This window comes from Dendrobates tinctorius, unplaced genomic scaffold (assembly GCF_039654945.1).
Source record: "Dendrobates tinctorius isolate UK_male_01 unplaced genomic scaffold, ASM3965494v1 ptg000245l, whole genome shotgun sequence".
NCBI classification, from domain to species: Eukaryota; Metazoa; Chordata; class Amphibia; order Anura; family Dendrobatidae; genus Dendrobates; species Dendrobates tinctorius.
The window spans coordinates 6,268,018-6,290,110 of NW_027361912.1; the positions used below are offsets into that span (position 1 = coordinate 6,268,018).

At 43.2% G+C, this 22,093-nt stretch overlaps 1 protein-coding gene across 1 annotated transcript in view; it reads right to left on the reverse strand.

The window, feature by feature from the left end:
* The window catches only part of DOCK5 (dedicator of cytokinesis 5), a 109,172-nt gene that overhangs the window by 28,076 nt on the left and 59,003 nt on the right, over positions 1 to 22,093 (reverse strand). The window contains exons 13-29 of the mRNA XM_073557148.1: positions 21,263 to 21,388; positions 21,061 to 21,185; positions 20,883 to 20,981; positions 17,810 to 17,882; positions 16,631 to 16,734; positions 15,131 to 15,299; positions 14,941 to 15,038; positions 13,797 to 13,886; positions 10,999 to 11,099; positions 9,802 to 9,936; positions 6,907 to 7,018; positions 6,722 to 6,792; positions 5,646 to 5,752; positions 4,226 to 4,362; positions 3,646 to 3,741; positions 3,430 to 3,528; positions 3,262 to 3,356 (exon numbers count right to left, since the gene is read on the reverse strand). Of these exons, the coding sequence (XP_073413249.1) occupies positions 3,262 to 3,356; positions 3,430 to 3,528; positions 3,646 to 3,741; positions 4,226 to 4,362; positions 5,646 to 5,752; positions 6,722 to 6,792; positions 6,907 to 7,018; positions 9,802 to 9,936; positions 10,999 to 11,099; positions 13,797 to 13,886; positions 14,941 to 15,038; positions 15,131 to 15,299; positions 16,631 to 16,734; positions 17,810 to 17,882; positions 20,883 to 20,981; positions 21,061 to 21,185; positions 21,263 to 21,388 (1,837 nt within the window). The remainder of the gene's footprint in view (positions 1 to 3,261; positions 3,357 to 3,429; positions 3,529 to 3,645; positions 3,742 to 4,225; positions 4,363 to 5,645; positions 5,753 to 6,721; positions 6,793 to 6,906; positions 7,019 to 9,801; positions 9,937 to 10,998; positions 11,100 to 13,796; positions 13,887 to 14,940; positions 15,039 to 15,130; positions 15,300 to 16,630; positions 16,735 to 17,809; positions 17,883 to 20,882; positions 20,982 to 21,060; positions 21,186 to 21,262; positions 21,389 to 22,093) is intronic.

The following is a 22,093-nucleotide window of genomic DNA, read 5'->3' on the forward strand; positions in this document are numbered from 1 at the left end:
AGTCAGCAATAGTGCAAGTTCCACCACTTAAAAAGATTGTTCAACATCTTTATCAACGATTTAGATGAAGGAATTGAGGGTAAACTGATTAAATTTGCTGATGACACAAAGCCAGGAGGGATAGCTAATACTAGAGAAGAGAGAGAGAGGATTCAAAAAGATTTAAATAAACTGGAGAAGTGGGCAGCAACTAACAGAATGGTTTTTAACAGGGAGAAATGCAAAGTACTACATCTGGGCAATAAAAATGAAAAAGCATATATAGAATGGGAGGAATAGGGCTAAGTGACAGCACATGTGAAAAAAACTTGGGTATACTAATAGATCACAGACTGAATATGAGTCAACAGTGTGATGCAGCAGCAAAAAAGGCAAATGCAATTCTAGGATGTATTAACAGAAGCATACAGTCTAGATCACGTGAAGTAATTATTTCCCTCTACTCCTCTTTGGTCAGACCTCATCTGGAATATTGTGTCCAATTTTGGGCACCACATTTTAAAAAAGACATCAACAAACTGGAGCAAGTTCAGAAAAGAGCAACCAGAATGGTGACCGGTCTGCAAACCCTGTCTTATGAGGAAAGGTTGCAGGATTTGGGAATGTTTAGTTTGCAAAAGAGAAGACTGAGAGGAGACTTAATAGCTGTCTACAAATATCTAAAGGGCTGTCACATTGTAGAAGGATCAACTTTATTCTCATTTGCACAAGGAAAGACTAGAAGCAATGGGATGAAGCTGAATGGGAGGAGACACAGATCAGATATTAGAAAAAACTTTTTGACAGTTAGAGTGATCAATGAGTGGAACAGGCTGCCACGAGAAGTGGTGAGTTCTCCTTCAATGGAAGTCTTCAAACAGAGGCTGGACAGACATCTAACTGGGATGATTTAGCGAATCCTGCTTTGAGCAGGGGGTTGGACCAGATGGCCCAGGAGGTCCCTTCCAACTCTACGATTCTATGAGAGGCGTCTGTAATTTACATCATAGGTAGACCTCAACTATGGGAGACAAACTGAGAAAAAAAAATCCAGAAAATCACATTGTCTGTTTTTTTTTCATTTTATTTGCATATTATGGTGGAAAATAAGTATTTGGTCAGAAACAAACAATCAAGATTTCTGGCTCTCACAGACCTGTAACTTCTTCTTTAAGAGTCTCCTCTTTCCTCCACTCATTACCTGTAGTAATGGCACCTGTTTAAACTTGTTATCAGTATAAAAAGACACCTGTGCACACCCTCAAACAGTCTGACTCCAAACTCCACTATGGTGAAGACCAAAGAGCTGTCAAAGGACACCAGAAACAAAATTGTAGCCCTGCACCAGGCTGGGAAGACTGAATCTGCAATAGCCAACCAGCTTGGAGTGAAGAAATCAACTGTGGGAGCAATAATTAGAAAATGGAAGACATACAAGACCACTGATAATCTCCCTCGATCTGGTGCTCCACGCAAAATCCCACCCCGTGGGGTCAGAATGATCACAAGAACGGTGAGCAAAAATCCCAGAACTACGCGGGGGGACCTAGTGAATGAACTGCAGAGAGCTGGGACCAATGTAACAAGGCCTACCATAAGTAACACACTACGCCACCATGGACTCAGATCCTGCAGTGCCAGACGTGTCCCACTGCTTAAGCCTGTACATGTCCGGGCCCGTCTGAAGTTTGCTAGAGAGCATTTGGATGATCCAGAGGAGTTTTGGGAGAATGTCCTATGGTCTGATGAAACCAAACTGGAACTGTTTGGTAGAAACACAACTTGTCGTGTTTGGAGGAAAAAGAATACTGAGTTGCATCCATCAAACACCATACCTACTGTAAAGCATGGTGGTGGAAACATCATGCTTTGGGGCTGTTTCTCTGCAAAGGGGCCAGGACGACTGATCCGGGTACATGAAAGAATGAATGGGGCCATGTATCGTGAGATTTTGAGTGCAAACCTCCTTCCATCAGCAAGGGCATTGAAGATGAAACGTGGCTGGGTCTTTCAACATGACAATGATCCAAAGCACACCGCCAGGGCAACGAAGGAGTGGCTTCGTAAGAAGCATTTCAAGGTCCTGGAGTGGCCTAGCCAGTCTCCAGATCTCAACCCTATAGAAAACCTTTGGAGGGAGTTGAAAGTCCGTGTTGCCAAGCGAAAAGCCAAAAACATCACTGCTCTAGAGGAGATCTGCATGGAGGAATGGGCCAACATACCAACAACAGTGTGTGGCAACCTTGTGAAGACTTACAGAAAACGTTTGACCTCTGTCATTGCCAACAAAGGATATATCACAAAGTATTGAGATGAAATTTTGTTTCTGACCAAATACTTATTTTCCACCATAATATGCAAATAAAATGAAAAAAAAACAGACAATGTGATTTTCTGGATTTTTTTTTCTCAGTTTGTCTCCCATAGTTGAGGTCTACCTATGATGTAAATTACAGACGCCTCTCATCTTTTTAAGTGGTGGAACTTGCACTATTGCTGACTGACTAAATACTTTTTTTCCCCACTGTATATCATTGCCTGATTGGCAGGATATAAAATCATTATTAATAATTATTTCAGAATTTGTATCTTACATAACTACTTTTGCAGTTGATGTCTGCAGGGAGAAAGTAAAGTGCAGCAGTGATGAAAGTCTATCGCACGTTAAACTTGCTACACACCCCCTTTTCTCTTAATGTTAGCATGGTCTAATCCTCTAAAGCTGCTATTTGAGCCAGTGCCAATACTGCAGTAATCACAGTACATTCATAGCAAGCTTGCTCCCTCTAAAGATAACACAATCAGTTCTGCCTGACTGGTATGACATAAAATTAATAATAATTTTTCTAATTGGCATCTTATATAACTATTTTTGCAGCTGATACCTGCAGGGAGAAAGTAAAGTGCAGTAGTGACTAAAGTCTACCACACATTAAACATGCTACACCCCTTATCCCCTGAATTCCTCTTAATGTTAGCATGGTCTAAGCCGCTAGTTGAGCTGGTGCCAAGGCTGCAGTAATCACAGGACATTCATAGCAAGCTTGCTTCCTCTGAAGACAAACCGACAGTAGATCATTGCCTGATTATTAGAATATAAAATAATATTAATAATTTGCATCTTGTATAACTGCATGTCTGCAGGGAGAAAGTAAATGGCTACAGAAACTCAAATCTCCTCCTATTTTTCTCTATAATGAAATTAATTAATTGTGCAGTAAATGAGGATAATAAATTGCACCCAGCCAAGAGAATGAGTGATCAGGCAGGAAGGACACCTACTTGTTCTGAGTCATTGTCATCAGCATCCAATCCCTCGGGAACACTCGTTTTCCAATTAGGTCCTTAAACAGGATAAATGTTTCCATCAGGAAATCCTACAGCAAACGGGAGGAAAATGTTGAAAAAATGGATGACAGAAATTCAGAACAGGCAATGAGGGGAACTTACAATGATGTCTTGACGAGTCCTGAAGGTGCTGATATAGTGATCATAGTGGTAATCTTCCATCTGTCTGAGAATGGCTGTCATACAAGCGACAAAGCGACCCTAAGACAAAAAAAAACCAAAAACAAGTTCTCGAGGGTGTATCTATGTTACGACATCTACTCCCTAGTGCGCCACCAATATAGGTTAATGTGGCCCAAGGTCTCATCGCAGACTCACTACATGTGGTGCCTGGCGACTCATCCCTATAACTGTCCGGTTTACTCTTCGTAGAAGACGCTCCATGATGAGCTGGATGTGCTGTGTAGAGTCGCTCTGTACAAACAGAAGATAACAGTAATCATCGACAAGAAATCACGCGTGAAACTACAACAAGACAAAACTCAGCCCTAATCTATACAGTTAGACTGTACCACCACCAGAAGGAGCTGATCAATGTAGAAAAAGTATTCATTAAGCTCCTTAGCTCCCTCTAATGGTGGCCGGATTACATCTGGTTTTATCACACATGCCCAAGATAAGTTTTTTCTTTCCTGCCTTAATATAAGCCAGGCAGGTGAGGACCAAAATGGAAATTTAGGCCACTCCTAAAAATAAAACACTTCCACTCCTGATTTAAGAAATGTTTAAATGTGCTGTCCAGGACTATAACAAGCAGCCATAGGTTGTCTTGCATCACAGGCCCATTTACATCAATGGTGCTAATACCAGACACGACCCGTAGGGAGGTTATTGTGCTGTTTTCGGATGAGTGTAGCCATGTTTTTCGCATTTCCGTCAGCATTACTGTCTCACTCACCGCTTCTTTGTTCTGTAATGCCTCCAAAATATTACTGAGGAGCTGTCCACTGGCCTCATAATCAGGCTTGGTGTAATTGTCATCTAACTGTCCACTCAGCTGGTCAATAAAAAGAGGTAAAAGGGCATCTCTGCACTCTGCAAAGAAAACGAGACTAGCATTAAATAACATGTCAGTGTACGGGATGTGTTATAGCTGAGCAGTTATCAGATTATGCCGGCCTACGTAAGGGAAGCGTATGTGAGGTCAGGTCTGTTCTACTGTTAGCCAAAAGGGCATATACATGTTGTGCAGGCTGGCTAACAGAAGTAATCAGATAATACATAGTTTTTCAGTCTGGTTTATTCATGAGCATACAGCTCCCCCTGCCTCACCCCATCATTCTCACTGCCATGAGGGTTGAGGAGAGGCAGGGGGAGCTGTATGCTCATGAATACAATGGAGTCAGAAAACCAAATATATTGTTTCTGAATCCAGTGTATTCGTGAGCATACAGCTCCCCCTGCCTCTCCCCATCCTTCTCTCTGCCATGAGGGTTGAGGAGAGGCAGGGGGAGCTGTATGCTCGTGAATACAATGGAGTCAGAAAACCAAATATATTGTTTCTGACTCCGGGGTATTCGTGAGCATAGATCTCCCTCTGCCTCTCCTCAACCCTCATGGCAGAGAGAAGGATGGGGAGAGGCAGGGGGAGCTGTATGCTCACGAATACACTGGATTCAGAAACTATGTAATAGCTAATAACTCATAACCAGTCAGCAAAAAAGATTTTTTTGTGCAATTTTGGCTAATACGGAAATAAATCAGTGCTATAATATAGTTTTAAGATGGTTTACCTTAAAGGAAGTCTGTCAGCTGTTTTTTTGCTATGAAATCTGACAGCAGTATGTTGTAGGGACAAAGACCCTTATCCCAGTGATGTGTCACTTACTGTGCTACTTGCTGCAGATTTGATAATCCCTGTTTACCCTGTTGTGGATCTCGGAATGCTGAGCTATATATAACCCTGTCCACACCCCTGATTGGCAGCTTCCTGTGTACATTGTCAGCAAGCTACCAATCAGTGGTGAGGGTGGGGTTACACACAGTAGCTGGACTGCATGGCACTTGACACCTAGTCCTATAGTGATAATCTCCTTCTGATAAGGGTTTCATCTGTCTTCTCTCAATTAATTTCTATGGAGAGAAGATGAACGAATCTAGTCGGCCTGTGACCACGAGTATGAAAATCAGATACATGCGGTCACCTGACCTCCAGCTTGTACCGGGTATATTGGAGATACATGAAAGCGTGCTCATTGCACGCTGTCACGATTCGGCAGTCTGCAGTCATATGTAGTGACTCCGGTCTTTTGTTTCCAGCCTGAACAAACCCTTATATTATTATAATATGGGTAAATATTTTACTGCACAGTACTCACCTGGCTGCAGGAAGAGGTCACTCTCCACCACTTTGCACATACAGGTGAGTGTCTGATGGACAAGCTGGTCTGGAGGAACGCTCTGCAGGAACTTTGCGAAGAGGTCGCTGTAAAATGATAAGGAGGTCAGAAGGTTGGTTCGCTATTGACCCATGGCACGAATGAATGGCAAAAATCTAAATGCTGATACTCTGGCGACTGTCTGATCAGGGAGGAAACTTAAGGGTCAGGCAATGCTCCCTGGGGAAAAACATGCAAAATGGAAGTCCTTCCAAAGAAAGAAAGCCATCTCTTGTCAAGTTATCTCCAGTAATAACTTTTTGACCGGTGAAGATCTGATTGCTGGGAGAACAGTGAACTTTTATTCCCACAGGAATGGAGCGGCAGTGCACTCCATTCATTCCTAATGGCGCTGCCAAGCGCTGCGTTCGGCTTTATCCGGATGCCCCAATGTGAATGCATAGAGTGGAGATCAGGAATCGACCTGTCGCATCATCCTGTAAAGGGGATTAAAATTCCCTGACCTGCAGATCGGTACAGACCCCAGCTGTGGGACACCCATCAGTTAGTAAATTAACATCTATCCCATGGATTGGTGATAACTTGCTTCAACCGCACAACTCTTTAATCTCTAACTAAGGAAACCAGAAGCGTCCCATTTCAAAGACCCCAGCCACGCAGTAATCAGTTTTGACCTGACGAGGGGCAAAAACCCTGAAACAGGTGTCTACAGATGGAAGGTTCTGCCTTTTGGAGGAGAGTCTGGATTGGCTTATATCCTAAGACATGTTGCAAGGTTTGTTAAGGGTTCAAACCTTGACTTTCAGAGTGGCTACCACCAATGGGTAGCATTAGAGGAACAGCCTCTTTCTTCTAGAAGGGGGCTAAATTGCAGGCTATTTCGATGTAATATATGGACGATCTGAGTCCGTCAGCGGCCTCTATGATGTCCATCTGCTCTACTAGAGGCGTATGGAGAGAGGATGACTTAAGCTAAAGACTGTGAGGGAGACAATGCCACCTGGCCACCATGACTCCACACAGAATGCAGACTATCGGCTTTTTGTCAGATTTACCTTAGCTCCACCGGATCAAAGACAATTTTCAAGTTATTTATAATTCCTGGAAGATATTTCAATGCGGCCGCCTACAACACAAGACAACGATTATTTGCCGTATGGACCATATCCACGATCAGGAATGAAGGACACATGGAGGAGACGTGTGCAGCCGGTTAGGAAGTAAATGGCCGATCACGCACCTTAATCTTCACCGCCTCCTGCAATGGCCGGTCCATCAGCTCATTGAAGGCCAGAAATAACTGTCGTATGGAGTCATTGAACTGGTCGTTTCCTTCATCTTGGCCGTAAAACCTGGACAAGGGACAGAGTTATATATTCACTTTCAAGTCACAATTCTACTACTGAATTCATATTGTATTAAGCCTACGAGCTGCAACTAGAAAAATGGCCAAGACTAATTCTGAAAAAACTGACTAGTGGTGGTGTTATGTGTGTGCTACCAGTGTGAACGGGTGCTATGTACTGACTTGCTGGTGTCCACTAGTAATAATTTTATAACACCTGTATAGTATTATGAAGCCGTTGTTCGGTCACTGTGTGTCTGCCTTGACAAACGACAACTTCTACCTCTTGTGTAGAGACAAAGACCCTCACTTCCAGCAGAGGGACAAAGACCTGCCCCTACTTCCTCTAAATACAAAGACCTACCCCCACTTCATGTAAATACAAAGACCTGACCGCCCTTCCTGTAGCAAAAAAAAGATTCACCTCCACTTTCTCTGGAGAGACAAAGACCCGACCCCACTTCCTGTAGAGGCACAAAGAACCATCCCCACTACCTGCACACGGACAAAGAACCATCCCCACTACCTGCACACGGACAAAGAACCATCCCCACTACCTGAACACGGACAAAGAACCATCCCCACTACCTGCACACGGACAAAGAACCATCCCCACTATCTGCACATGGACGAAGAACCAACCCCACTACCTGAACACGGACAAAGAACCATCCCCACTACCTGCACACAGACAAAGAACCAACCCCACTACCTGCACACGGACAAAGAATCATCCCCACTACCTGCACACGGACTAAGAACCATCCCCACTACCTGAACACGGACAAAAAACCATCCCCACTACCTGCACACATACAAAGAACCAACCCCACTACCTGCACACGGACTAAGAACCATCCCCACTACCTGAACACGGACAAAAAACCATCCCCACTACGTGCACACGGACATAGAACCAACCCAACTACCTGCACACGGACAAAGAACCATCCCCAATACCTGCACACAGACAAAGAACCATCCCCACTACCTGAACACGGACAAAGAACCGACCCTACTACCTGCAGACGGACAAAGAACCATCCCCACTATCTGCACATGGACAAAGATCCATCCCCACTACCTGCACACGGACAAAGAACCAACCCCACTACCTGCAACGGACAAAGAACCATCCCCATTACCTGCACTTGGACAAAGAACCATCCCCACTACCTGCAAACGGACAAAGAACCATCCCCACTACCTGCAACCAGACAAAGAACCATCCCCACTACCTGCACACGGACGAAGAACCATCCCCACTATCTGCACATGGACAAAGAACCATCCCCACTACCTGCACATGGACAAAGAACCAACCCCACTACCTGCAACGGACAAAGAACCATCCCCATTACCTGCACTTGGACAAAGAACCATCCCCACTACCTGCAAACGGACAAAGAACCATCCCCACTACCTGCAACCAGACAAAGAACCATCCCCACTACCTGCAACCGGACAAAGAACCATCATCACTTCCTGCACTCGGACAAAGAACCATCATCACTTCCTTCACTCAGACAGAGACCCATCCCCACTTCCTTTAGAGGGATAAAGATTCACCACACTTCCTGTAAAGACAAAGACCCACCCCCACTTATGGTAGAGAAAAAGACCCACCCGCACTTTCTAAGGAGAGTCAAACACCCACCCCACTTCCTGCAGAAAGATAAAGACCTGTCTTAACTTTCTATAGACACAAAGACCCACCCAAACTTCCTGTACAAAGACCCACGCCACTCCCGGTAAAGACAAAAACACAACCCACTTCCTGTAGAAAGATAACGACCCACCCCAACTTCCTGTAGAGACAAAGATCCACCCCAACTTCCTGGAGAGACCCACCTCCGCTTTCTCTGGAGAGACAAAGACTTCCTATAATCCATCACAGCATCTACGCTCTTATAGAAAAACTGCACTTGAAAACAGGCAGTGGACTGCAAGTTAGAAACTGGACCGAGTACCAGAACTTTGGATGGATTTATCGGACTAAAAACTTCATTTTAGGTAAATAAATTATGCTATTCTGTTATTGTATTGGCCAACAGATGACCGTAAGTATAAGTTATTAAGTTATTGCACAAACTAAATCCTGTGATTCTATGTTAATAAGTTACACATGAATAAAAGTAATTGGAACAAGCCATTCAATACGTTCAGCAGTTACATCTCTGTCTTAGCCCACGGTCACATCTTCTGAAATATTGTTCAACTGCTGTAAGACATCTAAATACAGCTTCTTCAAAGTCTCTGCTTGGCATACACTTTCCTTCTAGTCATCATCTTCAGACCTTAAACAGATTGCCTGGTCACAATATATTGATGACCTATGAATATCAGATCGGTCAGGGGCCAAGACCCTGTCATCCCACCACCTTGCTGTTACAAGCTCCTGTGTACTGCAGAACAGCTCCTATAAAATAATATCTGCTGATCGGTGGGGGTGCCAGTGGTCGGTACACTTCCGATCTAATGACTGGACAGCCCCTATAAATGTTCCCTTTATTTATCTTTCAATACACCTTTAATGCAATCAGTGCACCATTTTCTTATACAGAGCGCCAAATCCGTAGCAGATTCTGATTCACTATAAATTCTAAAGTTCTGTGTATTGATAGTGACCACTAGAGGGAGCTCAGGAACTTACTGCGTACAGATATAAGCGCAATTCATTAAGAACACAGTATGCAATGAGCTCCCCCTACTGGTAGCAGTAGATCATTACAGGTTCAGCATCAAGCATCCACATGTCACACGATAACAGAGAATAAGGAAGACACTGACCTTAGGTACAGATCTCGGGACTGGACAATGAAGCGAAACAAGTACTTTATGGCCTTTAGGGATGAGAAAAGCATCTCCCTATGACCTGAATCATCAGCGCTACTCACGTACCAGGTCAACACCTTGATCAGCTTCCTATAGAAAGGTTGAAATAAATGCACAAGTCACAAACATGGACATGTCATAAAGGAAGAAAATTATACTGAGTCTATATACAAGACTCTGGTTGCCAGATTTGCACATGGACCATATATAATGCCCCCTTCCTTCTGTAGATTATACAAATATTAGCTCTGAACTCCCTACCTCCTAATGTCTGTGTTAAAGATAATAGTAGACAGAGCAGAAGGGGGAAAGCATTCAAGCTACTAGGGAGGGCAGATCACTCAGGCTGTAGATAGGGAGGAAAGCACATGAGCTGTATTAAGGGGAAATCACTCCAGGAATGCAGCTGTGCTGATCCATGAGATCTACTGAGCGCAGCAGCATCCTGGATACACACAAACCTCACATCCAGCCTGTATTAGTGGAGGTCAGACCAACAAGATAAAAAGTTTGAAACTTGGATCAGGTGGCAAACTGCATTTCAGAGGCTAGTTTCACACTAGCGTTTATGAGCGCAGCGACGGCCTGCGCACGGCCGCCGCTAAGCCCCGCCCCCTGCCGCGCCCCCGCCGGTAGCTCCGTCCACCGGCGCATGACGCTGCATGCGCCCTGCGTCCCCTATCTTTATCACAGGGGGCGCAGGCCGTGCGCAGTATGCGTTTGGCGGCGCATGCGTCCTTTTGACGGTGCGCCGACCTGCGCCAAACGCAACCTGCTGCAGTTTGGTTGCGTCGGCGCACCGTCAAAAAGGCGCATGCGCCGCCAAACGCATACTGCGCACGGCCTGCGCCCCCTGTGATAAAGATAGGGGACGCAGGGCGCATGTAGCGTCATGCGCCGGTGGGCGGAGCTACCGGCGGGGGCGCGGCAGAGGACGGGGCTTAGCGGCGGCCGTGCGCAGGCCGTTGCTGTGCTCATAAACGCTAGTGTGAAACTAGCCAGAGGGTGTGAAAATGAATGAAGAAATGCAAATTGAACACTGAAACTTGGTGCAACTTTTTACCGCAATATTACCACTAATTTCTTTGCCATGTTAACAAAGTTCATTGATGTTTCTAATAGCAGTGTGTGTGTTCCTGGTCGCTTACTTACTCATAAGCCAACGTAGTGCTGAAATGCTTAGTGATATAAGTCTCCAGGACTGGATTAAAGTGCTGAAACTTAATATCAGCGATTAGTGAAATAATAAAAACCTGGAAGAACAAGACAAAATAAGCATGTGAGTGACAAAAGACATGGCGGAAGTGATACAAGACAAAATAGTCATGTAAGAGGCAAAAAAACATGGGGGAAGTGATAACAGACAAAATAAGCATATACAGTTGTACTAAAAAGTTTACATACCCCGGCAGAATTTTTGCTTTCTTGGCCTTTTTTCAGAGAATACGGATGATAACACCAAAACTTTTTCTCCACTCATGGCTAATGGTTGGGTGAAGCCATTTATTGTCAAACCACTGTGTTTTCTCTTTTTAAATCATAATGATAAAACATCCAAATGACCCTGATCAAAAGTTCACACACCCCATTTCTTAATACCGTGTATTGCCCCCCTCTAACATTAATGACAGCTATGAAGTCTTTTGTGGAAGTTGTGGATGAGGTTCTTTATTTTCTCAGATGGTAAAGCTGACCACTCTTCTTGGCAAAACACCTCCAGTTCCTGTAGATTCCTGGGTTGTACAGCATGAACTGAGCGCTTGAGATCTCCCCAGACTGGAAAAGGTCTTATGTGCTTCAGAAAAGTGAGTATATTCTCGAGAAGATGTGTTTAAACACCTAAAGACATCTAGGTATTCGTGATTACAAAGCCATTGTTTAAACTCCGGAAATAGAGATCTAGTGGGAGAAGTTGAGTCCATTAATCCGTTTGGAACAATGTTGAAATCTCCAACCAGAACAGTGGTACCCTTTTTAACCTCTTCGATTTTCTTGTCCAAAATGTTAAAAAATCGCATTTGTCCATCACTGGGTGCATAAACATTTACTATTGTCGTAAGATGGTTATCAATCAAACAAATTAAGATCAAGTACCTTCCTGCAGAATCAGAATATTCATTAATGAGTTCAAATGAAACTGTGTTTTTAATTAGAATAAGTACACCTGCTTTCTTTTTCTCATTTAGAGATTTAAAAATATGCGGGAAATTTTTGTTTTCGATCCTGGGATGCCCTTCCTTAGCCAATTTAACCTCTTGGAGGCAAATAATATCTGCCTTACTGTGTCTAATCTCCTTCCATGTGTGATATCTTTTAACCGGACTGTTTAGTCCTCTCACATTACTGTTTAGTCCTCTCACATTAAACGATAAAATCTTAACCATAAAAATAATACAAAAAGTAAAAACAAGTAAAGAGGAAGAATCTGCAACTTGCAGATATACCTCCTAAACTGGGAAAGTTCGTGTAAGCCTCTCGGGACTTCTGTATATTAAAATATGGAGACATAACAGAGTACAATCCTTGGATTCAACCAGGCGGTCCTCCCTCTTTATTCAACGATGCAATGAAAGGTCGACTTGGCCTTGTGTTTTGGATCGTTGTCATTTTGGAACGTCCAAGGAAATGTCCCATACGCAGCTTCCGGGCTGAAGATTGCAAATTTGCCTCCAGTATTTGCTGATAAAGTGCTGCATTCATCTTTCCTTCAGCTTTGACCAAGTTTCTTGTGCCATTGTAGCTCACACATCCCCAAAACATCAGCAATCCACCTGCATGCTTTACAGTAGGAATGGTGTTCCTTTCATCATAGGCCTTGTTGAACTCTCTCCAAATATAATGTTTATGGTTGTGGCCAAAAAGTTCAATTTTGGTCTCACCACTCCAAATTACCTTGTTCCATAAGTTTTGAGGTTTGTCTCTGTGCTGTTTTGCTTATTGTAGGCAAGATATTTTGTGGCATCTGCACAGTAATGGCTTTCTTCTGGTGACTCGATCAGATGATGCAACCCATTTTTCTTCAACTGCCTCCTTATTGTGCATCTTGAAACAGTCACACCGCTATTTTTCAGAAAGTCCAGTCAGTATTTCAGCTGATGTTACTTGTGGGTTTTTCCTTGCATCCTGAACAATTTTCCTGGCAGTTGTGAACAAAATTCTTGTAGGTCTACCTGACCGTGGTTTTGTTTTCACAGAGCCTTTGATTTTCCATTTGTTAATCAATCACAGTTTGAACGCTGCTGGCTGGCATTATCAATTCCTTGGATATCATTTTGTATCTCTTTCCTGTTTTATACAGTTCAACTGCCTTTTCCCGTAGATCCATTGACAATTCTTTTGCTTTCCCCATGACTCACAATCCAGAAACGCCAGTGGCTGGATGAAAGATGCAAGGGTTTGTAGGGATCCCAGAAACTCACTCAGCTTTTATGCACACTCACTGATTACAAGCAAACAGGTCACAGGTGAGGATGTTACCTTTAGTAGCCATTGAAACCCATTTGTGTCAACTTCTGTGCATGTTATCAGGCCAAAATCCCCAGGGTGTGTAAACTTTAGATCAGGGTCATTTGGATGTTTTGGGTTTGTTGATGATTTAAAAACAGAAAACACAGTAGTTTGACAGTAAATGCTTCACCCAACCATTAACCATGAGTGGAGAAAAAGTTTTGGCGTTAGCATTCATATTCTCTGAAAAAAGGCCAAGAAATCAAAAATTCTGCCGGTTATGTAAACTGTAAGAGGCAAAAAAAAAAAAAACATGGACGAAGCGATACAAGACAAAATAAGCATGTGAGAGGCAAAAAGAAAAGAACAAAAAAAAAGATGCATCAGCGTTAAAGGGAACCTATTCTGGCAGTAGAAATCATATGAAAGATTCCCTTTAAAGAATGGGAACAGGAAAGAAAAAGAATAAATCACGGGAAGAACTGGGAAGCATCGGATCTCACCAGGGCATCAAACACCAGCACGTCACAGCTTTCCTTGTCTTGTGCCTCCATCATGATGTTGAACAGAGCGTCCAGTGTGTCCTGCAGGAACTGAAGTGACCGGATAAAGGTCAGACGCCGGACGTGTCCAAATACAAGACAAGTGACACATTCAAGACTTATTTGATCACACCTCCAAAGCCAAGCCCTCCTCATTCTAGATAGATACTTGGACCAGAAATAACATATTTTTAAATTTTCCTCTTAAATACCAGACAGTTTTTAGCCTTTTAGCTATTAGGTTATGCTTCTCAGAATTCAGGCGGTCATAAGTTTTAAGGTTGTAGGATAACATACAAGTAGGAGGCCTTGTTTCTTGAGTGGCTAGTGGTCCTTTCCAGTCTGGGTACATATATATGAGTAAGTTCTGGGCCCACCCAAAAAATGGAAAACAGATTTTTGTGTACTTTTCATTAATTCCGGTAATATATATTTTGTGGTTTAGTATTGATTATTGTAGATGATAACATTTATTTTAGAGTCAAATATGTCTTTAATTTTTTTCATTATTTTACATTTTCAAGTCTCATACTTTTAGCAATCATTTGCGCAGTACATTTTATTATTTTGATTATTTATTTTTTTTCATTTTAAAGTCCCATATTTTTAGCAATCATTTGCAGAGTACATTTTTTATATTTTGATTTAATTATTTTATATTTTCAAGTCCTGTATTATTTTTAGCAATCATTTGCACAATACATATTTTTATTTTATTTAATTTTTTTTCCTTTTTCAAGTCTCATATTATTTTAGCAATCATTTAATATATTTACATAATAACATAAATAAATAGATTAATTACTTATGTTAGAGTCCATTCCTGCCTACAGACAGCCCTCGATTCCTTATATTGGCTCTAGTTTGCCTACAGCAAGGCCAAGGATATACTGTAAATCTCACGACATGGATTCCCTATGATAAGAGCTCCCTATTTGTGTTCCCCTCATGTTGCAATCTGCTTTGTGGCACACAAGGAGTTGAACAATAGAGATCAGAGTCATCTCTGATCTTCGTCGTCACCACAGAACCATTGATGTGTATTATGTCCGGACTCCTGCTCCTGATGGCATTGCCCGGTGCGCGCAATCTTCTTAGCACTAACCTTCATGATTTCACTTCCATCCACTTCCATGAGTTTGCGAAGTGCTTGATATATCGGCCTGGGATTAGAGCGCCAGTTAAGGAGACCAAGCAAGTCGACTGGTGGAAAAAAAAAAAAAACAAGTGAGACTCAGGTCAGCCATGTTTCTCCTAATCTGACACCTAAATCCCACCTGGTCCCACAGCCTCACCGTTCTGCGTCAGCTTGGTGGAACAGATCAAGGTGCTAATTTGGAAACTATCCTTAGTGGGCGTCAGGTTGGGTGCATGTCCTTTCGGAGAACGGACTTCCTCCTCCTCCTCCTTAGTAGCCGGGAGCGACAAATACATCTTGGCATCATACAATTTCTTGTTATCGCCCTATTAACAGAGTCAAGAAATTTTGCATAAAAAATTAAATCACAAAATAAAAATCGAAAACTATGGAAATAAATCCCTCATGCCTTCGAACTAAAAAGCTGGAAAATGATATTGCGAGAGCAGACTAGATGAACCCATCTGCTCTTTTCAGCAATAAGGAAAGTGAATCTGTCAGCATAAAACGACTGTTCAAACCTAGCACAGGCACTTGGTGCACCCTTGGCGTGACCAAACAGTTCCAACCGTTTTCCATCTATCTCTACCCTCCTCTCGCTCCTGTAAAGAAGGAGCTGTCAATAAAGGGGATGGTGGAGGTAGATGGAAAACAAGTAGGTGGGAAGGAGAGTGGCCACCAGTGTACATGTGCTTGGTTTGAGCAGTCATTTTTTAGCAGTGGTGACCGCCAATGCCAGCAGGCACATGAATGTTATGGTGCTACGCTGGCACCTCGCCTCACATTCACCCACTTCTCCTGACATCTGCCATATATGTACCGTTGTAGTCGTCACTATTTATATGGAGCGAGCTCATCGGCTGAGGACCACCCCATAACTGGAGAGTTCTGTCTGGTTTACACAGTGGACACTTTCTTGTAACTGCAGTGATTGGAGGCAGCTCTGATCGCAGCAGTTTATCCCCCTTAGATGCTATGGTCATTGTTCATCATGGCATTTAAGTGGCTAGACTTCAGGTGAGGAGGGGAGACTTCTGCCCATCAGCCTCTGCAATGTGATCGCATGAATGACAGCTGGAGACTGGGGGACAGTGGCTTAATTTGGAAATGGTGGGATCCAACTTTTTTTTTTTTTTACACAGCAGACACTTGCTGGTAACTACAGTGCTCTGATCGTAGCAGTTTAACCCCCTTAGACGCCTTGGTCTCTATGGCATCTAAGGGGTTAGATGACAGGGGAAAGGGAGACCTCACTCCACTGGTCCCCCGCAATGTGAGTTCAGGAACCAAATGGGATGTTTAATGATAGTGGCCTAATTTGGGCCTTTGCAGTGGGCCACCACCTGGATTATTATGTATGCCCCCTGATTCATAGGACTGTTCCTAAAGAGCCACGTGGATGAGATGTGATTTTATACTCTTCTGAGCACTTACGTGGATACAAGAAGAAAAATCCTGCTTCGGATAAATAAGAAAATTACTATTAGGGACAAATTACTGTTGATCATGGGTGGTCCCATCAAGGACACTAATGCGTAACCCTTCTCCTGCAGATCTCTCACCTGGACTAGGCGCGATCTATTCTCTCAAGTTCTAGAAAGGAGTGGTTTCACTTCGGTGGTATACTCTTGACTGAATCTGTCATCACTTTTCTTACTTTATATATGATTAGGTCGTGAATGCCGTCCCTCAGCGTCGTCCCATCTTGGTTCATCAGCCGGACAAATGCTACTCCGAACACTTTCTCTGACTTGTCCCGAGCTGGTAAAAAGCAAATAAAGTAAAACACGGTTTCCACCACATGACTATCAGAAAGATTCTGGAAGTTTTTCATACAGTGCCTTGAAAAAGTATTCATACCCCATGAACTTTTCCACATTTTCTCAAGTTACACCCACAAACATAAATGTATTTTATTTGGATTTTACGTGATGCCAACACTAAGTAGAAAGTACTTGTGAAGTGTAAAGGAAAAGATACAGGGTTTTCTAATTATTTTAAAAATATATATCTGAAAATTTTGACGTGTATTGGTATTCAGCCCCCCTGAGACAATACTTTGTAGGACCGCCTTTTGCTGTAATTACTGCTACAAGTCTTTTGGGGTCTGTGTCTACCAGTTTTGCCCATTCTTCCTTGCACACTCGCTCAGCGACATTGGATGGAGGTGTCTGCAAATAGCAATTTTCAAGTCTTTCCACAGATTCTCATTAGGATTTAGATCTGGACTTTGACTTGGCCATTCACACACATGAATTTAGACCATCCATTCTAGCTCTGGCAGTATGCTTAGGGTTGTTGTCCTGCTGGAAGGTGAAACTATGCCCCAGTCTCAAGTCTTTTGCAGCCTCTAACAGGTTTTCCTCCAGGATTGCCCTGTATTTAGCTCCATCCACCTTCCCATCAAATCTCACCAGCTTCCCCGCCACTGCTGAAGAAAAGCTTCTCCACAGCATGATGCTGCCACCACCATGTGTGATGGTGATTAATGTTTAATCAAGACCAGACACTACATCAGCACGACTGTGGCCACGGATACAGAAAATGGACCGGTAAGGCCTCTTTCACACTTCCGTTTTTTACAATCAGTCACAATCCGCCAGGTTTTGAAAAAAACGGATCCTCAATTTTCTCTCTCTCTCTCCCTCCTCCTCCTCTCCCCCCCCCCCCCCCCCCCTGGCCAGCACTTCCTTTATTTCCTCATTTTCAGAATCCGTCTGAAAACGGATCCTGTGCCATCCGTTCACATCAGTTGAAAACGGATCCGCTTCTCTGACTTTTTGGCGGATTTGAACTGATGCAATAAAATGAAGTGTGAAAGAGGCCTAAGACTCACATTCCTGAGAGGAGCGGTGCCGGAAGTTGAATCGTAGATGGCAGTGACTGACTTCTTCGATGGGTATAGAGACCTGGAGACAGAATAGAAGAACAATTGAGTAAAAGATACAGCCAAGATAAAAACCTAATTTAAAAAGGTTCTGAATCATGTAGACAACCCCCCTAAGGACATCAGAGTTTGATGGAAGAACATGACCGTCCGCACAGAACCCGGACCTCAACCCATCCAACACCCTTGTGATGAACAAGACCGGAGATTGTGAGGGGGCAAGAATCCCAACAGATGCCTACAAAACCTTATAGAAAACCTTCGCAGAAGAGCGGGAATTGATGTTGCTACAAAGGGGGGGAACCGATTCCATATAATTCTCCATGTATTTATAATAGAAGGTCACAAAAGAGGTCCTGTAGGTGTAATGTGGAGGGGGCATGTACTTTTATTCATTTATTATATCACTCAATCAATAAACAGAGAACAGCAAATAAAATGAATATAAATACATAAAAATGTATAAATTAAGGAGAAAAAAAAAAAGAATCAGTCTATTCCCCAAAAAATGTGCAATATTAGGCATTTTTGGGGACACATCACATTTGATGAGACATCAGGTGTTACCAAGAAGGGCGTACACCAATACTCCCGCCTCGCCAACAATTCTGTTGCACACTAAAATCATTTTCCGTGGCTTTAATACAGAATTTCTGCACTTTATGCCATTACCGTCTGTGCATGGGGGCTGCTGAGTGTTTGTTCTTTCTGCACAATTCACACACGTGAGACATGTACGTAAAATGCAAAGAAGTGAATTTAAAAAAAAAAATAGGGTGGGCCTTTAATTTGTTTTTATACTATACAAATTGAGTAAAGGGTATAAGAGAGGGCTGGAGGGGAACAGACGCCCCATGACGTCCTCGATTCTACAGTTTTGTTGTATGGCAGCTGTCTGGGAGAAGCCCCCGCTGGCACAGCAGCTGCTGACATAACCAGAGCCCCTCCTATAAACGAGGTAGCGGAAAACATATACAGAAATATCACTGTGAAGACCGGACACCACTGCAGTCACTGTATGGGAGGACGAGACCTTCTTGTGCTCCTCCGCCCAGAGATGGCGTGATCGGGGTCCAGTGCTGCTCATCTGCTCCGGCTGTGTAGCGTATCAGGAATATTATCACATTTTTTGGGGGGGGGGTCGTGTTGTCATTTTCTAAGACCCGTAACATTTTTATTTTTTGGTCGATGGAACTTATTTTTTGTGGGGCGAAACAACGTTTTTATTAGTACCATTTTGGAACAGATGTGACTTTTTGATCGCTTGTTACAGCCTTTTTGTGTAATTGCGGAGACCAAAAAAAAAACAATTTTGCTTTTTTTCTGCATATAGCAAAAAATCACAGTCTCTTTCGAAGACCAGCTAAAGGCAGGGGTTGAAAGGAGCTACATAATGACAAACATGGAGGTCATCAGGGGACATAACGTATTGGAGGCCTACGATCACGTCACAGGTGCGCCAATGGATGGAGATAATGACGTGCACACATGTCGGCGTGTGTTATATGCCGCTGGAAGATATTGGCAGCGGCATTTAACAGGTTAACAATCGCGGGCAGAGCAGTGCTCCGCTTGTAATTGTTAGCGGCAGGTCCTGGCTTTAATATACAGCCATCAACTGCCAGGTACATGTGCGACGGATGTTGTGCAGGGGTTAATAACCACCAAGGACCGAACGGCACAGGTGGGTCCCACTCGCTGCCATGGAGTGACAGGACTCCATCCAGCTAATTGGTCAGCGTCATACAGGGAGAAAAGTCCACGCCTCCAGTGAAAACTATCTGATAACACCCACTTGGACTTCACTAACATTAACGCATTATGTGCCAATATTTCATTTCTAATATCCACGCAACTGAGAAGCGAAATTAGAAAAAAAAAGTAGAAAAAAAACATATTCCGCTCTGCGGCCACTATTACATGGTGTGTGCGGTTTAACATGAAACAATTGGTGATTGGTCCTCCTTTAGTAGGAAATCAATATGACAATATTTTAGATTTGAACACACGATCCATTGATCACAATGATAATGCTCTGCATTTAGTATGTAGTGGAGAACAATATTAACCCTGTAAAAGGCCTTTTACACTTAGCGATATCGCTTAAGCGCCACCGATTTTGTGGCGCAACAGCGATATCGCTAGTGAACTCGCTACATGTGACACTCACCTCAGACCACCCCCCCCCCCCCCCACCGGATATCGCCGATCGAGCGAGATCGTCCTGGTCCATTTCTCATTGTCGGCTTCCTGCTGGCGCATGGATGCGGGCGGAAGCTGTCACCATCGCTGCGTGAGACAGGTAAGTAACGACCGCCGCTGCGTCGCTGGTGAGACCTGCCTGTTTGGCAGCTCACTAGCGACCATTTAGCGATGCACCAGCGATCCCGACCGGGTCGTATCGTTGTTGGGATCGCTGGTGCATCGCTAAATTTAACAGGACCTTAAGAGTTATACCGATACGCAGCCAGACATGATACATTAGACTTTGATGACCTTAGAGCACACCCCACTGTTAGGCCTATGTTTGCCATAGATACCATCAACTTCTGGACATCACTCTGCGGAGAGACAATGGAGTGACAGATGGAGCAATCTTCCTTTGTCACACTCTTTCCGTGCCGCTATTGACCATGGCATGTTAAGACTTGGTAATTGAGCTCTGAAAACCTTGAAAGCTCTTAAGTCTTTCTACTACATCTCCTAGTAGTGTCAGGATCATAATCTCATGGTGAATAACCAAATCACTGCCTTTTGTGGCATGTCCATTCGGAAAAGTTAGTGAGCTGAAGGAATATGGCTAAATCACTTGTACTAAGAATAAACATATGTTCTGTTGCATAATCCATGATCTCAATGTCCGGAAAAAACGGTTTCAATGTGCTATGAAAATTAGCTGTTCGGACATTGGTTGGCAGAGCACCTTCTCTTGGGCAGTCAAGAGATCTCAGAAAAAAAGATTCAGCATTATTCTATGGTGTAAGTAAGAAAGAGAAGTCAGGAGGGCCAACAGATGACTAACCTTGACCGTCTCGTACCAGCTTGGCTGCTTGACCTGATAGTAAACCACAGATTTATACTCGGGTAGTCCATCCTGTCCAGCTCCAGGAACGATGGCTTTCTAAAAAGAATGAAGAGCCTTTAGAGTCCCCCTCTTGGCACCAGGAGAAAATGCTCAATGTACAAAGCTCAGACTGTACCTCCAGTAAATTACCATCCTGGTCATGGACAGATATCGTCACCTCCACATTTTTCTGAGTTTTCTTTTTGCCCTTGTCAAACTCCCCCTGGATAAGAGTCATATAAATGTCGTTGCGAACATCTCCTACAAAAGATCAGAATGGAGAAACGTGTCATGGACCAGTATTATGATAAGCTATGGGCAAATGCACCAATATGTACCGGGCAGGATGATCTCTGGGAAACCCATCTTCCGGGCGACCGCAGTAGATCTGTCCACCAGATGAGAATATTCTTTCTGCACTTGATGCAAGTCTCCAGGAAGAAGCTTCAAAGAAATCCAGAGTCCTACAGCCAAGGAACAGGGATGGAAAGGTCTACTGAGAACGACACAGCATATCCCTGATTCTACCCATGTAGGTTGTCCCCAAGAATCCCGAAAGCCCTTATGTCCAGAACAATATGGAGGAATGTTTGGAAGAAGATCTAGTGATTTTGACTTTTGTAGGTCCTTACTCATGGCCTAAGCCGCCCACGATTTAGAAAGCGTATGGTGGCATCTGGCTATTCCCCAAAGGATCGGGTATATTGAATTCTGATATGCTCCATCCTTAATTCTGAAGGGCGATAAGCTGGGTACGAGTATGCTGGTGGATCAGTGGGGAATAGCTGTTGGATAGGTGGACATTTCAGAAAATGTGGACAATTCAAAACAAATATGTACATTTTGGATATTATTGCTGCTTTTCATGTCATCTTTATAACCAGATCATGCTTAGACAACCCATGTCTGTCTGTGCACATGAGCGGAGTCTGACCCAAACATTCTAAATAACTGCATAAAGTAAAAAAAATAATATATATATATATATATATATATATATATATATATATACACACACACACACACACACACACACACACATATATATATATACACACACACACACTCTAACAGTATATATATATATATATATATATATATATATATATATATATATATATATATATATATATATCTTCCAAATGATGGCAAAAACTGAATTGGAAGTG